At 40.2% G+C, this 12,434-nt stretch overlaps 1 protein-coding gene across 1 annotated transcript in view; it reads left to right on the forward strand.

Annotated features, from left to right (window-relative positions):
- The window catches only part of LOC122784162 (disks large-associated protein 2), a 37,589-nt gene extending 25,991 nt beyond the window's left edge, over nucleotides 1-11,598 (forward strand). Inside the window, exons 5-11 of the mRNA XM_044049295.1 lie at nucleotides 100-156; nucleotides 4,360-4,718; nucleotides 5,298-5,383; nucleotides 5,504-5,910; nucleotides 6,855-6,946; nucleotides 8,012-8,164; nucleotides 9,353-11,598. Of these exons, the coding sequence (XP_043905230.1) occupies nucleotides 100-156; nucleotides 4,360-4,718; nucleotides 5,298-5,383; nucleotides 5,504-5,910; nucleotides 6,855-6,946; nucleotides 8,012-8,164; nucleotides 9,353-9,568 (1,370 nt within the window). The 3' untranslated portion in view covers nucleotides 9,569-11,598. The remainder of the gene's footprint in view (nucleotides 1-99; nucleotides 157-4,359; nucleotides 4,719-5,297; nucleotides 5,384-5,503; nucleotides 5,911-6,854; nucleotides 6,947-8,011; nucleotides 8,165-9,352) is intronic.
- Nucleotides 11,599-12,434: the final 836 nt, after the last annotated feature.

Raw genomic sequence — 12,434 nt, forward strand, 5'->3', positions numbered from 1 at the left:
CTAAATAGAGAGAAAACGTTCTGTAAACCTCTTGCATTCGTGAGTGTGCGTGATACCTGTACTTGTCCTCATATAACCAGTGCTGCTTGCTCGTTGCAGGGATTCAGTTTCGTCTCCCTACTTCCTGCAGTGTGGACCGCGCTCAGCCACCTCCAGGTACCCGTCCATCCCCATCTCTCCTCCCTTTCCTCCATACTACAGCTCTTGTCTTTGCTAACTGCATTTCAGTTGCAGTCATGCATCCCTGGGTAGCGAATATTTATTTTGGTGATATAAAAGAAGGACAGAAAAGGAGGACATGAGTAAATGTTTTTCTGATTTGGGTTCACTGTTGACAAAGGCTAAATTCATATTACCTGAGATAATCTGTCATTCCATATCAAATTTCATCTGTGACTGCCCTCAGCTCTCAAGCAGCAATGCGAGTACACATATATATGGGTCATCAACAACAGCCAATAACGTCATATTTTTGAAAAGGGAGAGCTGTACGATATGTTTATTGACCTCCACAGGGGAAACGCAGAAACAGTAGTTATAGTTAGTGAGATTCCATGACAAACTTGTTTGTCATGGAATCCAATTCACAATATAAATCCAAGTGTTTCTTAAACAAGAGGAAATTTGTGCAGAGCTTTTTTATTTTATTAATACTGTTTTACTGCCCTTTTTGTAACACCTGATTTAATTTTTGAGTAGCTCAACTTTTCAAGACATTTCCAACTAGTTTGAGGAACACTTTACATTAACATAAGTTCTAACAGTCAATATAGCTTTTGTGATACTGCAATGAAAATATTTTTCAACAATACTTATAAATCATGTCAAACATTTGAAAACACTTCAACTGTAAATTCTGACTTATTTTGAATCATGAAAATCCGGTTGTTTTGACGCTACTGTTAGTGTTATGATGATGGCGTTTGTTTGTTTAGGGTTTTTTTAGCGGGTCTGTGGCGAAAAAACGTTTTTAAAAGTACTTACAGAGTTTCGAAACCATTTCCAAAGCATTTCCATCCACTTGTGCGAGTGTAAATTCACACAGGGTCCTGCTTGTTTGGACTCTGATAAGCTAGCTGACTTTCTTAGTACCGCACGTCTGCCTGCGTCATTTTTTTTAGGTTTGAAAAAAAAAAGACGAGTCAAACGTCTGACGTCATGACGTAAAAGGTACAGGTGCATGTACCACGTGGTGTAGATCCACCAGACTGTAAAAGGAAACGTTTGCTAGCTTGCATGTTTTCATCATTTATATGCTCTATTTAATTTTTTACAAATAGTGTTAATCTCACAGGCTTCTCTTAATGTTAGTAATGTTTAATAAAAAGGTTACAACAATAGATTAATCTATAATTTATTTGCAGTAACTGATTAAAATCAGTCCATTGTGTTGTCTATATTTAGCGTCAATAATTTAAAATTAGCCAGAACCCAAGACACAGTAGTAGTAATGTAAAATGATATATGAAAGAAAATAGTGCACTTTTTATTGCCTATCCTGCCATATGTCCTGATCATAAGCTGTTCTGTAGGGATATGTGACTTAAAGTATAAACTAGCAGAATCCTACCGTTTACATGTAGCTTACATATACTACAAATACTCTCCCCAGTCTTACCTAAAAGGGATACTTGAGTAAAAGTACAAGTATCTTAGCAGAAAATGACTTTGGAAGAAGTTGAAGTCAAACTTTTTACTTTTTTTTTTTACTTTCTACTTAAGTAAAGTTTTTAAGTATTGTACTTAAGTATCAAAAGTAATTTTCTGATAAAACGTACTATATAAGAAGAAGAAGAAATACTGGCACAGAAAACGTCTTTTGTCAGTGTTTTATTTTATATTTATGAGTTTCTTTAGTATAAAGCTGGAGTTATAAAGCTTTAGTATAAACGTCATAGTATAAAGGCAGTATTTTGTGTTGTATCTACAAGAAGTAGAGCTGATTTAAGATGTATAAATACAAGGAAGCCTGTTTTTATTGATTTTAGCTTCCGGTATTATAAGCCGTTTTAATTAAATATTGTGATATTAATACAATATTCATAAATAACAATACCGGAATTATATTTGACATGATCCTGTATTGCCCAGAGAGCAATGAAGCGTCTAAAGGAGGACATCTGCTGTCCAGTCATTGTTATTGCAATATCTTGTCGTTTTTTTTTTCTCCTTTCACTGAGTAGGGCACTTTATTCTGAAGAGGAGTCAGCAAATTAAAGGTCTTCGCTAAACAACACCAACTTAAGCAAATAATTGTGTGATTATGCCCGGCGTATTAACATTGAAGGCAACAAATTCTGGCCTTAAATGTCAGCCCATTTAGGCATGCAAGAAAATGTATGAATGAACCATGTAGTGCTGACTCATCGTATACACTCTGGTGACAGTCTAATTTAGAGTATTTATCATCATCCTGTTGTGGGAGTGCACTCTCATTCATTACCTCTGCAAATGAGGTTATTTGACAGTGACAGTGTGTGTGTGGCACACATTCACACTCGAGAAGTAACTTTGAAAACCCGATGACCTTTTCTCATCGCACCACCATCAGTCCACATTTAAAAGTCTGGAAACACTTACTGATTGTAAGCACTATAGAGCTGAAATGTACGCGGCCATAATACGCTAACTGCACTAAATCTTTCTTTGATAAAGGTTAGGGTGTTCAGTTCTGTTTCCAAAGATACTGATTCAACTGATGATCGCTTTTAAAATGTGTGCCATCATTGAAATGTCGCTGTACAGAGAAGTGCTTTTTTTTTATCTAAAAGTACAATAGCAACAAATAAATACAACCGTTGTGAACAGTGTAGAAATTTTTTTTTTAATTATAATGTAAGTGCGCGACTGCGAATCCATTCATTTACTGCAGTTTCATAATGTGATTATAATGTGGAATAAGAAAAAGCCACGAGCACTGGAATTATGCAAGTATTTTATCATCCTGCAGTAATGTGATACATATGGCAAAACTAGAATTTAACAGTTACGCATTCTACTGATAGAGCAATGAATGAAAAGACAGTCTCTACGAGATTACAGAAATGTGGGGCGATTATCAGTTTGTTGCCGGTACAGAGCAATCTGTAACATTCTCCCTTTAGAAACAAAGGCAGACGGGTGGAATGTGTAAAAATAGATTGTATGGCGATAAGTAGGGGCTGAGTCACTGTGCTTTTCTCAGTTTGGTATCCACCCACCGTGTCTTGCCGAACTGCAGCCCCTTCAAGTTGGAAGGAAGTCAGATCTGTAACTGGATAACAGTGTGTGTGTGTGTGTGTGTGTGTGTGTGTTACACACGCCATATAAATAAATCTCTGTTTAAAATGTTTACCTTTATGGACTTAACTGGTATAACCATTGACTTGTCAGGACCCGTAGTAGAAAGTCATTTCTGAGCCACTGGTTAAGTTTAGGCCTGTGGTTATGGTTAAAGTTAGGCATTATGAATGGAAGTCACTAGGAGTGCAAACCTGCGTGTGTGTGTGTGTGTGTGTGTGTGAATTATGTGTGTGCAGTATTTGGGAAGCTGTCTGCACCTGTTTACACTCGTAAACCAACATGCTTGAGTAATCAAACCACATCAGTATTGATTGCTGTATTGATTCATTTATTCAATGTTCAAGATACTCACCTGACAGTGTAAATACTAAAAAGATGGATAGATAGATAGATAGATAGATAGACAGATAGATAGATAGATAGATAGATAGATAGATAGACAGATAGATAGACAGACAGACAGATAGACAGATAGACAGATAGATAGATAGATAGATAGATAGATAGATAGATAGATAGATAGATAGCATTTAGAGGCTTTTTTGGAAGTTTAATTCAATTTATTTTTTTATTCACTTTAAATTGGTCGTTAGGCTTCCATGTGTATCGAAGACTGCTATTATCTTTTCCATTATCTCAAAATGAAAGTTATTTTTAGCAGTTTGCCAAAAAAAAAAAACTACATATGAAGTCAGGCTTAATATAAAAAGGTAATTAAGTAAAGTTGGTGCATGTCCAGCTCTGCTGTGAGGTCCATCTGGATGGATTACCACTAATTTCCCACTTGTACTAGAAGGAGGAAAACTTTCTCTTCATCCTTCATTCCATTTCCTCAGAAACACACACAAAAAAAACACCTTTTTGACATCGCCTCCACTTTGAGTTCCTCTAATGTCTAATCACGCTATGACACTCTTCCATCACACACTGTGTGATACAGGTGTACTGCACCACTTGGCCCTTGTCAGCTTTTGGCCACATTTTTTATTTGTTTTACATTCTCATGTTTTTATTTCATCCTTCTACCCTTGTCTTGCCTCGTTGTCCTCGTCCTCTCATCCTGCTTGTGCTATCCAGTGGTATCATATCCTCCCAGTTACAAGAAGACTCCACCTCCTGTGCCCCCGCGCACCACCACCAAGCCTCTTATCTCTGTGACAGCCCAGAGCAGCACAGAGTCCACCCAAGATGCCTACCAGGAGGGCAGGCATCCACGGGGCGGTCTGTGGACCACAGACAGCCTTGGCCGTCCCATCTACAGCTCTACGGACAGCCTGGACAGCACCAAGGCGGTCACCATGGCCATGGAGTCAGCAGCAGGCAAGAGGCATGCGTCTTTGGGCAGCCACACGTCTGTCCAGACATGCGACAAAGCAGTGCTGGTGTCCAAGGCCGAGGAGTACCTCAAAACCCCACGCTCCTCAATTGGGATACAGGTAACAAAGAACTCCCGCTCGCCTGTCTTCCTCAGTGTGGAGAATAGAAATGTATAATCTGTGATCACTGGAAAATTAAAACTGTAGTATGTAACTTTTAAATTGAAACAATACGATCACACAATGCTGATTAAGCTCCTAACCACTCTTTGTGTTTTGTTTTTGACTCATCTGTGACTTTCCCAAGCTGCACACAGGAAGTGATTTATGTCATCAACAATATTACGTTAGAAGAGCCAGAGCGTCACAAAGAAGAGACCATGAAAAGTGAAGTGAAGTATTCTGCGCAAAAGATCCAGCCAATGGAATAATCACTTCTTGTCCCCACCCGCCCTTGCACTGCCACTGTATACATACAAACGCTCCCTCAGTCAGGTCTAATAGTATTGCTTCACAGAGCCCGTTTTCAGAAAAGGATGCAGATAATAAATGTTATATACTTTCTGTTCACAAAGGTCGACAAACATCATCAACAACAAAAAAAAAAAACGCATCACGCCCTGCAGCTTTAAGTCAACATTTACTATTTCTGTTGCTCATGCTGATGTTTGGAAGTGTTGTGGTGTTCATATTTACCAGGTGGAAACTGTCACCGACTCTGAGACTGAAAGTAAACGCCTTCCTCAGTTCCACTCTATAGGTATCCAGGTGGAAGGTCACAAACGGTATGTAGCGCACACACACACACACACACACACACACACAGCGAGAGAGAGAGAAATAGAAAGTAAGTTCTTCTTTGTTTACAAGTCATTTCATTCACATTTCATCACTGTCATTTCCAGGCACGGCCGATTCAAGCGCTCAAACAGTGTGACCACTGCGGTGCAAGCGGACATGGAGTTGGAGGGCTTTCCCTCCATGGAGGACAAGGGCCTGCAGTTCGGTGGCGCCTTCGGCCGCCACTCTGAGCCCAGCACGCCGACGCAGTATGGAGCCATCCGTACGGTGCGCACGCAGGGTCTCTTTAGTTACCGGGAGGACTACCGGCCTTCCAGTCGGCCTACCAGCCCGCAGCCTGAATCCTGGCTGGTCCAACCCAGCCTGGAGAGCGCGGACACAGGCCGCGTGTCCCCTCTGCGCAGGGACGGCAGCTGGTTCATGCAGCTCCTTCACAATGAAACAAAGCGCCTGGAGGGATGGTGCAAAGAGATGGAGAGAGAGGCAGAAGAACATGACCTGTCAGAGGAGAGTGAGTGTCCTGAGGGTAACTTTATTTGTTATTATCTGAGATCAATGCTTGTCATGATGTGAACTTTATCAATGTAGACTATTCTGAGAATCACTTTTTTAAACAACTAAATTGCTTTGAATATCATGGTATTGTCATATTCAACCCTTTAAAGCAGCGGTGTCCAAACCTTTTGATAATGTGAGGATTCCCAGAGGCCGATGGTCCTTTCTGACCTTTTTTTAGTAGTATTTTATAATAATTCTATTTTCATTGTCAAAATGATCATTTTGAAATGGCAATGTAACCAGATCTAAGCCACGCAGGAGTGAACAAGTGAAAAAATAAGATATCATAATAACAGATGAACCTGTCATGGCTGGGTTACAAACCCTGGACTCAGGTGACATGGGCCAATTTTCTATCTATACATGCCTGCTTTAAAGGTCCAGTATGTGAGATTTAAGAAGGTTTACTGGCAGAAATAAATGCACCACAAATACATGTTTGTATAAGTGTGCTATTGCTTTAAAATAAGAGTCATTTAGTTTCTGTAGCCTTATAAAAACACCTTTTACATGTATTTTAAGTGCTGGCTTGTTCTCTCACTAACAGAGCTGGGATCAGACGTATGAGGTTAGGCTTTGTTTTGATGTGTTTTGGCCTGGTATTCAAAGGCCACCATAGTTTCTCTGTTGCACCATCTATAATTAGATGTCACCATTTTTTTACACACTGGACCTTTAGACCTTTTAAAAGGTTGAATAACAGCCATGCCAATGATTATCAATGTTAATTAAAGCTTTTTTTAAGTTGTTTGCAAAAGAGAGAACCATTTTAAGTTTTCCTCTGACTTTTTATCTACCTCAATGTGAATGTGGATCACTGTGAATGAACTCCCTTTGGTTTAAAAACAAGCGTTTGTCCATGTTGCCTTTTTCTCTCTCTCTGTTTGTGTCCACCAGTCTTAGGGAAGATCCGGAGTGCAGTGGGAAGTGCTCAGCTACTAATGTCTCAAAAGTTTCAGCAGTTTTACTGGTTATGTCAGCAGAATCTGGTGAGTGTTGTCCCACAGAGCACACGTCACATGTCACACGAGGAAAATACACACAAAAAGATGAGGGGGGGGTAAAGGGGGGGTAAACTTATACATGGTCTCCACGTTCTCGGAATTGCACTTGTGCGAATGCCAGAAACAGACCATCACAGATCGATAGTGAAACCGTCCCTCTGCCTGTATTGACCCCACTGTGGACAAAAGGGGAATTCCAATAGAAAGCAGCACCTTGTGCCGAGGCTATCCATCAGTGCACAGCCGCAGCCGGGTTGAATGGGACTTCAGAGTTTGAGTAATGGACTTAGCGCGCTTGTCTCACTGTTTAGCCACCATGTCACGTCGACAGGGTGAAATTATACCTTTTCTTCGGCTAACTACTCCGCGTCAGCATAAATGAGACGACGACGAGTGGGAATGTGTCTGCAGATACAGGAGAGACAGACAGACAGATGAAACACACCTGTTTTAAAGCACAGCCAGCAATAACAACAAAAAACGCAGAGGTAGCTGATATCTAGTCTTTCACTGCTTTAAGCTGAGTGTGGATTTGGCCTGCACTCTTCTTCTCCGTCTCTTCATAGATAATGGGGTGATGAATTAAGTCATACATTGGTAGTGACAGGCTGTAGATTGTTGCCCTGAGCTCTCAGATAGTCCCCCCTCCCCCCCTGCTGGACAGAGGAGGAAGTGCAGGGTAGTCCAGCTTTGAATTTGGACTTGCTAGAATTGCCTTTAGCTTGGGTTCACGGTTATTATAATGTCTCCTGACTGTGGTAATAATGGATGAGTAATTTTGTTTTTTTTTAATTTACTTCAAAGGGTTGATTTATTATGTGATCTAATTAAATCATCTTTCCTTTGAGTCATTTGTTTTAATACTTGTTGTTGGAACAGAAAGTAATAACTGTTTTATAGGACACATGTTACCAAATATGCTTTTAAAGGCTTTAAGAAAAACAAAAAAACATATTGGAGCTATATTGCCATCTAGTGGTGGGAATAGTGAGGTTCAAATGGAGCCATGATATTAAGACTACAACATTCTTCGCTCCACTGTGTCTTCAGGACCCCAGTGCCATGCCCAGACCCACATCTCAGGACTTGGCTGGATTCTGGGACCTTTTGCAGCTTTCCATCGACGACGTCACTGCCAAGTTTGATGAGTTGCAGCAGATCAAGAGTAACCAGTGGCAGCTGGTGGAGAGTCCGGAGAAGAAGGTGAATTTATTTGCAGTTTTAGAGTAAACTAGACAGAATAATCAGAATAATGGCATCACCACGTATTACCTGGTTCATATTTTCATGAATGGTGCCTCGTTTTCAGCATCTAATGATTTCCACTCAGATATTTATCACATCTCTGCCGTCAATAGTGCAAAATTCAGATTTCAGACATTTAACAGTTTTACTGTGTTCTTAAAAGTCTTTGGGTTTCCACAGGATGTTCACACACTATGAACCTAGGAGTATAGTTTTTCCCACTTCCTGCGAGTAGTTTTAACAAAGTAAATAAAGTAGAATGTATTAAAACATGTAGTTCTGGTCCATGATTCCTGTCAATCCTACAATCATGACATTTGCACTCGCTCTTTATAGTTAGTTCTCGGCACACACACGAGTGAAAGCACTTTTTCTCCATATACTTAGTATCATGTGTAAAATACTGGGGTTAGATGACAGATGTCATATACACTGCTGTCAAAAAGTACTTAGTAAACAAAGAGCTATTGTCAGTGGCTATAAATAAGACAACACGTATTTGAATGCATTGACATATATGGGTACTTTTTGATGCTATTAGATTAGTTGATTTACTAATATCACTGATCATAAATAAAATATTATTATTAGTAAGCATTAAAGATATCAAACCAGTTTAATCAGCAGCAGTTTACCCAGCAGCACACGCTGCTAAAAGTGGTGCTTGTCGATGAGGGAGGAGCAGTCGTAATGTGTGTGTTTTTGGGTTTTTTTGAGAGACAGATGAGACTCCTCGGGGAACTTGGATCGTTATCTTCATGCTACAGTTGTAGTCGTACGGGGCGTCATTCACCTCCAGCAGTTCAAGAGCACATTGCGAGCTCCGTGGAGCCGAGCACTCACAGTGACACAGATGCTCTGTGTGTCGGCTTTATCTCCTGCAAGCGAGCTGAGCGCCTGTTTTTAATCCAGTGGCAGATTGCCAGGCAATCAGAGGAAACATTGCGTTGCGTTGCATTGCAAAAGTTTTTGAATGTTAGTTCAGCTCTGACGGTTGTTTTTGAGGAAAACAGCTTAGATATTTGTGTTCGGGAGATGCTGAAAAAGTGTACCCAATACATTGGCCCCTCTAAAATCATCAGTTCTTGTGATATTGCTGCGATGATAAACGTTTTTTCCCTAATGTGTGTCACTTTGAAACCCAAGGAGCGGAAGTGGCCACCACCTCTGCCAAAGCGGCCGGCCAAGGGGCGTGGCGGCATGACGCGGGAGCGTTCTCTGGACCTTCAGGACCGCCAGCGACAGGAAGCCCGCAGACGCCTCTTGGCTGCCAAACGCGCAGCTTCTTTTAGACAGAACTCAGCCACAGAGAGAGCGGACAGCATCGAGATCTACATCCCCGAAGCCCAGACGCGACTTTGAGGTCCACCGACTCACCTCACAGCTCCTTTCGTCCATCTCCCTCACCGTGGCTCGTCTTTTTTTTTTTTGTCTTTATGTGTCGTCATTCCCTGGGGTCGTCGCACGCTGAAGCTACGCTGGGCACAAAAAAAATCAGTCTATCAGTTTAAATGACAATATATGGACACAGATGATTCTCCAAAACAGTAAAAAACTGGACACACCAGCATTAAATATTATCTTAAAAAAAAGAAAAAGGTTTGCATACCAGTGAGCTGCAAACAGAAGGTTGCCTAGTGTAGCTTTAAGTCCTGCACCCTGAGAATGAGCTGCTACACCCAAACCACAACAACGACATTTCACATGATATTAGTTTCAAAAGCATCAAACAAAATCGTATCCATCACTGTTAAACTCTTGTTCTTCTCCATCACTGCCATTGCTCCAGTGTCAGCAGCATAAGTAATCCTATACTCGCCACATTCAAAGGGAAACAAGTGCAACTTTCCTTCACCAGCAACAGTGGTCTCGGGCTAAAGACGTAAAAAAAACGAAACAAAAAAAACATTCACATTCTCACACAGACTTTAATGACAGTTGGTAAAAAAAAAAAGAAAAACCACGATATGATTTCAAATCCCTGCCATGTACAAGGTTAAAATCTTGTCCCAGTGGAACGTCTTTCATCGTTTCTTTAAAGCAGGACTGCTGCAGCTGTTGACCAGTGTTGCTGAAATAAGACATCATAAAACATCATTTTATTCCACTTTCCCTTCACACATTACCCCTCTATAATCTCCACATCTGATAACATCCATGGACGCCGTTTGCTGCTGGATACATTTCCACTGCAGAACAAATATGAATTATTAACAAAACAAAACAAGAAAAAGAAAAGAAGATATGCATCCGTGCAGCCTGGACGGGGGTGGCGACTGTATCAAACAATGCATTTTGCACCTTATAATATTCATGTTTGTATTTCCAAGGGAAATGTAGTTTATGAAGCTCATGTGATTATCGTTGCAGTTGAATTGCAAGGACAGATATGGGGGGAAATTTACCACAGAATTCCATGTTACTCTCTTTAGATCACACACACAAACTGCACTTTGTGTTGTGTTTTTTTGTTTGTTTTCCGTTTCTCTCCGATTTGGCGTTTGGGCCACTTCTTCTATTACTCAATTTTGATGACACTTACAGTATCTGGGGCGACTATGAGCGACCATCACAGTCTCATAGTCGTATCTGTATAGGTCAAGCAGTTGTGGGTGGATTTGACACGGAGCGCTTTTTGTCCTTGCTGGTGTTTCTATCTTGGTTCATAGGAGAAACGGTTTATCTCACAACGAAACTGCGTCCAGACCTTTGTTCCGAGTGGTGCATAATGAAAAAAAACAAAACACTTGTGTTGTTATTTTTTGATCTGCTCATGTAGTCTAGGAAAGACAGGTGCAAATGACACTTTAAACAATATTCAGTTACTATAGTAAATGGTGCTGCTTTTTACTCTAAAACTGTTGTCCTTTACCCTCTGTGCACGCACACATGCTCACACACACACACACACACACACACACACACGCTCAAGGACTTTTTAAATAGAGATTTATTTACAATATGGTGCCCGTTTGTCTCTCCAATGACGTGCGGTAGATTGTGACTCTAGGAAAGATCATCTTTGCAATGCTCTTGCCCTCAGTGATGGAAATGAGGAGAAGGTTTTTAACGGTTTCTGTTCCTCATGTGGAAAAATATATTTATTAATCATTAATGAGAGAGCGAGAGAAAGATTACAAACCTTCAAAGTAAAGTCTTAACATGCCCACACTGAGCCAAGGGCATAGTGCTGCTCACAGTATAAGCTGGCTGAAAAATGCATCATTGTCCACATTTTATACGACGTCAACACACACACGCACACACACACACACACTCCCATTCATCCTCATTTGTCAAATCTGATCCCAGCTAATTAAAACTAATGTGGATCCAGGGCTGCGAGAATGATGCTGCTGCTGCTGCTGCTGCTGCTGCAGTGCACTGTTTAAAAAAAGAAAAAAAAGTCTCCCACTTTAGTGAGAGTGCAGCAGCAGCAGCAGCAGCAGCAGTTCAGTGTGTGTGGACTGTGGAAGAGCTTTGGTAAAGGTACATAACACACAGGGAGGGGAGTTACTCTGCAATTTTTTTGTATTTTACTCTGTGTACATGAGTGCTAAATCTCTGAGAAAAAAAACTCTACCTTAACGGCCTTAACCAAAAATATTCATGAATGTAGAGGCCCGACGATGCAAAAAGACAGACAATATATATTTATATATATGTATGTATATATATATACTGTATATATATATATACATCTATATACATCTAGATGTATATATATATATGTATTTATATATATATATATCTCACAGGACATGAGCAGATGCTAAAAATCCAACAAAACTGCACATTGAAATTGTTATTTTTTGAACTTTCATTCCATTTTCATGTTTCATCGTGTATTTGGTTTTATTTGAATACAACACCCTAGATAAAAAGAAGCCAGGACACGCGTGATAATGTAGACTTCAGGTTTCTGCAGGAAGTTCACGCACCATTTTTTTTTTTTTAGTTCCCCCAGAAATAACAAAATAAATATAGTAGAATGTTTTAACACGTGTTGTTCTGGTCCATAATTCCCGTCCTTATCCTTACAATCACAGTTCAAACAGAAGAACAGAAGCTTATACACTCTTGTTATTGTCATAAAAGGAGAATATTCTAAGCACCAGTAAAGTACAGTATATACAAAGTAATCCCCTTTATTTAAATGTCATACTTTACTTAATTGTATCCCAGTTTAAATAAAAGTCTTCCCCTGTATATCCATGTGCATTATATT

The sequence above is a fragment of the Solea senegalensis genome, linkage group LG17, assembly GCF_019176455.1.
Source record: "Solea senegalensis isolate Sse05_10M linkage group LG17, IFAPA_SoseM_1, whole genome shotgun sequence".
NCBI lineage: Eukaryota > Metazoa > Chordata > Actinopteri > Pleuronectiformes > Soleidae > Solea > Solea senegalensis.